We start from the raw sequence: 4,102 nt of genomic DNA on the forward strand, positions 1-4,102 counted from the left end.
GTTACAAGCAGCNCTTTGATATACACTAACTCTCATATTCAGAGACAAGCTAGCGGACATCATCACCACCGCCCCGAGAGAAGCACAGCGACACATTAAGAGCACTAGCCCACCCGACCATTGGCCCACAGCAGGACATGTAGAGGTGCGTGACATGGTGCTCACTTACGGCACTCATCTGCCGCCTGTGGTGGATGGCATCTCTTTCACTTGTCTGCCAGGTGTGTTTGTGTTTTCATGTGCGCCTCAGCTGTTTTTGGTCTACTGCTCTTTGTATGAAGTGTTGTGGCTTTGTGCTGTTGTACGCCATACAGCTGCCCCTCTCTTTTGTTATGCTATCGGGCGTGTCTGCTTGTGTGCTGCATCTGCGAGCGTGTGTTGTGTTTGGCATTGAGTTGTGGTGCGTCTGCTTGTGTGCTGTATCTGCGAGCGTGTGGTGTTTTTGGCATTGAGATGTGGTGCGTCTGCTTGTGTGCTGCATCTGCGAGCGTGTGGTGTGTTTGGCATTGAGTTGTGTGCTGCATCTGCGAGCGTGTGGTGTGTTTGGCATTGAGTTGTGTGCTGCATCTGCGGGTGTGTGGTGTGTTTGGCATTGAGTTGCGTGCTACATCTGCGAGCGTGTTTTGTGTTTGGCATTGAGTTGTGTGCTGCATCTGCGAGCATGTGGTGTGTTTGGCATTGAGTTGTGGTGCGTGTCATGATGCCCTCTTGTGTCACTCCACTGCCGTCTGTAGTGGATGATCTCTCTGCCACTTGTCTGTCCGGTGTGTCCGTGTCTGTACTGCAGCTTGCATGAGTGCATCCTTGTGTTCTGACTTGGATTGTTGTATGAGTCATGGTGCTCTTCTAGCGCACGCATCTGAAATCAGGTGGTAGGTGGGGGCCATGGGTTACATTGATATATTGCATTGGTACACACCTGTGTGCAGGTGAGAAGATTGGGATAGTAGGCACGACAGGCGCGGGCAAATCGTCGATTGTGCTGGGGCTGTTGCGTCTTTTAGAGCTGAGCAGTGGGAGTGTATTGATTGATGGCGTAGACGTGGCTCTTCTGGGCACCCACGACCTTCGCTCACGTCTCACTGTCCTCTCGCAGGTGAGGTGTACGTTGCTACATACAATGGTCGTTTGCAATGCTTCCAAGCGCATTTGCCTCTTATCAGCGCAGCTATGTATATATACACAAAGATACTATTTACAGTGTGTACTTAAATAGCTGCCAGATGCAGCTGTCTGGCTTATATTCATAGACTCTGATCGCTCTGCGATACATACCACGTTTGCATTGTGTTTCTGTTGCATCCCGATTCCCTACCGTTCACCCAGCAGTAACACTACGGTCCGTTCTCCATATCACTGTTAGGCATGTTCGTCGCACATTCGTCGCATATTCGTCGCATATTCGTCACGTATTCTTCTATCACGCCTGGGACACGTTTGTGTGTTCCTCGTGCTGCGTTGCTGCATCCTGTGCGTCCGTTTGTGGTCGTTTGCGTAGTGGTGACCTATTCCTATTCTTCGGGAAATTTAGGACCCATTCTTCTTCAGCGGCAAACTGAGACGTAACCTGGATCCTTGCAGCGTGCACTCTGACGACGAGATATGGACTGCATTGGTCCGCACACAGCTATTCGAGCTGGTATGTGTAAGCAGACATGCGCAAATGGTTTGCAACTTTGGTAACTGCTTTGTAATCCAGTGGTGCGAGAGTTCACCATTTAGTAGTGTGAGCGTGTTCCATACGCAAATGCTTTGCAGCTTTGGTATCTGCGTTGTGATCCAGGAGTGCAAGAAATTACCGTTGACTAGCTGTATGAGAAGTGTATGTTCAGCTGTGGTGTGGCAAGGGTTTACGCGGCACCGCATCAGTTATTGCTCCAGAAGTGGCTGGAACTGTATTTGACTCTGCCATAAGCACTAATAGGTCCGCATATATATCCACACCTGTGATTCGTATTTATATTCCCCCATACCAGTCTACTTGTGGCATAGGATATATTTCGATGATGCCAAAGATTCACGGTCGGCTACAGTAGCACGTCGATTCCGTTGTGCAAAAACGGATCGCGCGACAAAGATTTATCTCCCTGCGCGTCCTTCCAATTTTTACCACAAAAAAAAATTGATAAACACACATATTGGCTAACCACCCCATTGGATAATGAGGTGGAGCTAGGATGTAACTCTACATCAATCATCACACAGACATTGGTTAACCACACCATTGGTTAACCACCCTATTGGATAGTGAGGTGGTGCTAGGATGTTACTCTACATCAATCATCACACATACATTGGTTAACCACACCATTGGTTAACCACCCCATTGGATAGTGAGGTGGTGCTAGGATGTTACTCTACATCAATCATCACACATACTTTGGTTAGCCACACCATTGGTTAGCCACACCATTGGTTAACCACACCATTGGTTAACCACACCATTGGTTAACCACACCATTGGTTAGCCACCCCATTGGATAATGAGGTGGTGCCAGGATGTTACTTTACATCACTTCGTCATTAATCCACCGTCCATGTAATGTCACACATAGTCGACCATCGATTTATCGCTTCCCCATCAATGCACCACGCTTGTGATGTCAAAACGTTCATGCAGGGCTGTGTCAAACACAACTCAAACCCCGGCACACATCCCATCTGCATATACAGATTCACGCACTACCCCAACAGCTCGACAGCCATATCACACACACGGGAACACCGTTTAGCGCCGGTCAGTTGCAGCTGCTGAGTCTCGCGCGAGCAATGCTCAGTGACCACAGAGTAGTGCTGATGGACGAGCCAACGGCCAGTGTGGATGCCATGACAGACGCACTGATTCAACGGGCCATTCGAGTGCACTTCCAAGCAGCCACTGTGATACAGGTAACGCTCGGAATGCTACGTGTGCTTAGCCTTGTAGTTAGTATTGGTCTTACCGTCTAGAGATAAGGTTCACCCCCGCTGCTTCCCTACTTTCATGCTTCTCCCCTTATGCCTGGTGTGGCTCATGTCTGTCGCATTATGAATGGTGGTTCACCCCAGGTATGACCCATGGTGATATGCCAGCTGCAACTGGGCAACCAGATGGAGATTCAAACAGCGTTTGGCTCTAGGTTGTTGTAGTCATACAATCGTACATATATCTGCAACCCAACTACTACTTTGCCTACAGAAAGACCTTGTACTTACACTCTGCGTTTATGTACCTGGTTGTACCCTATTGTCTGTGTAGTAGGTGTATTTGCCGCAGCACTCTTGTCCTGCGATGACTTATCGGGACTTTGCTTTCACTTGCGCAGATATCTCACCGGTTAGATACGGTTGTAGACAGCGATCGCATAATTGTTATGGACAATGGCCGCATCGTGGAACAAGGGTCACCGACCACTCTCTTGCAGGACACAGCATCCTTGTTCTACGGACTGGTGCATCAGTTTGGGGCTGAGTTGATCCACAGATCTGAGGCTGAAGCTGTCGGTGAATATACCGGCCATCCTGCGGTTATAGATGGTACACCAGTAAAGAGTACTCAGTGAATCAATCGAACGATTGATATCTCACCTATGTCACCACGGGAAGAGCAACATTCCTTTCACGTCTACCATATTTAGCAATTGAAAGGAGAGCGGGGTTTGTTTAGGGCATACACTGTCACTCTACAGCACAGAAACCTAAAACACTCGCCTCGTGTATGCATGGGAAAAGCTAGTAAGTACTTGTCAAAATTGCTCAACTCTGTATGACTATTAACCCAGTGAAGGAGCATCAAGTGAAATGTCTATTAATACTATTCACCGCTGTATGATCATCACCCTAGTGTAGCATCATCTAATAACTGTATATCATAACTGCTCCACACTCTATGGTCACCACCCCAGTGCAGGACCACTAAGTAATGTGCATATTATTTTAATTGTATACTTATATATATATAGGTTGTTTCACTCTAATCCGTTCGTGCACTAAATTAGATACTCACAATCAATCTAAAAAAATCACCCCTCATACAACCGAACCATCAAGCGGGCATCAGACACAATTAAGTTCTGCACATGACGCCCTCAAGCTCACTACTATCTGTGGACCACACCCATAT

General features: G+C 47.7%; 1 protein-coding gene across 1 annotated transcript in view; it reads left to right on the top strand.

Moving 5' to 3' along the window:
- Positions 1-3,542, top strand: part of SARC_03605 (hypothetical protein) — a gene marked incomplete at both ends in the record, with an annotated part of 5,215 nt that extends 1,673 nt beyond the window's left edge. The window contains 5 exons of the mRNA XM_014302610.1: positions 43-221; positions 930-1,096; positions 1,532-1,639; positions 2,674-2,889; positions 3,306-3,542. Coding sequence (XP_014158085.1) covers positions 43-221; positions 930-1,096; positions 1,532-1,639; positions 2,674-2,889; positions 3,306-3,542 — 907 coding nt within the window. The remainder of the gene's footprint in view (positions 1-42; positions 222-929; positions 1,097-1,531; positions 1,640-2,673; positions 2,890-3,305) is intronic.
- Between the last annotated feature and the right edge of the window lie 560 nt (positions 3,543-4,102).

Source organism: Sphaeroforma arctica, assembly GCF_001186125.1.
Source record: "Sphaeroforma arctica JP610 unplaced genomic scaffold supercont1.186, whole genome shotgun sequence".
NCBI lineage: Eukaryota > Ichthyosporea > Ichthyophonida > Sphaeroforma > Sphaeroforma arctica.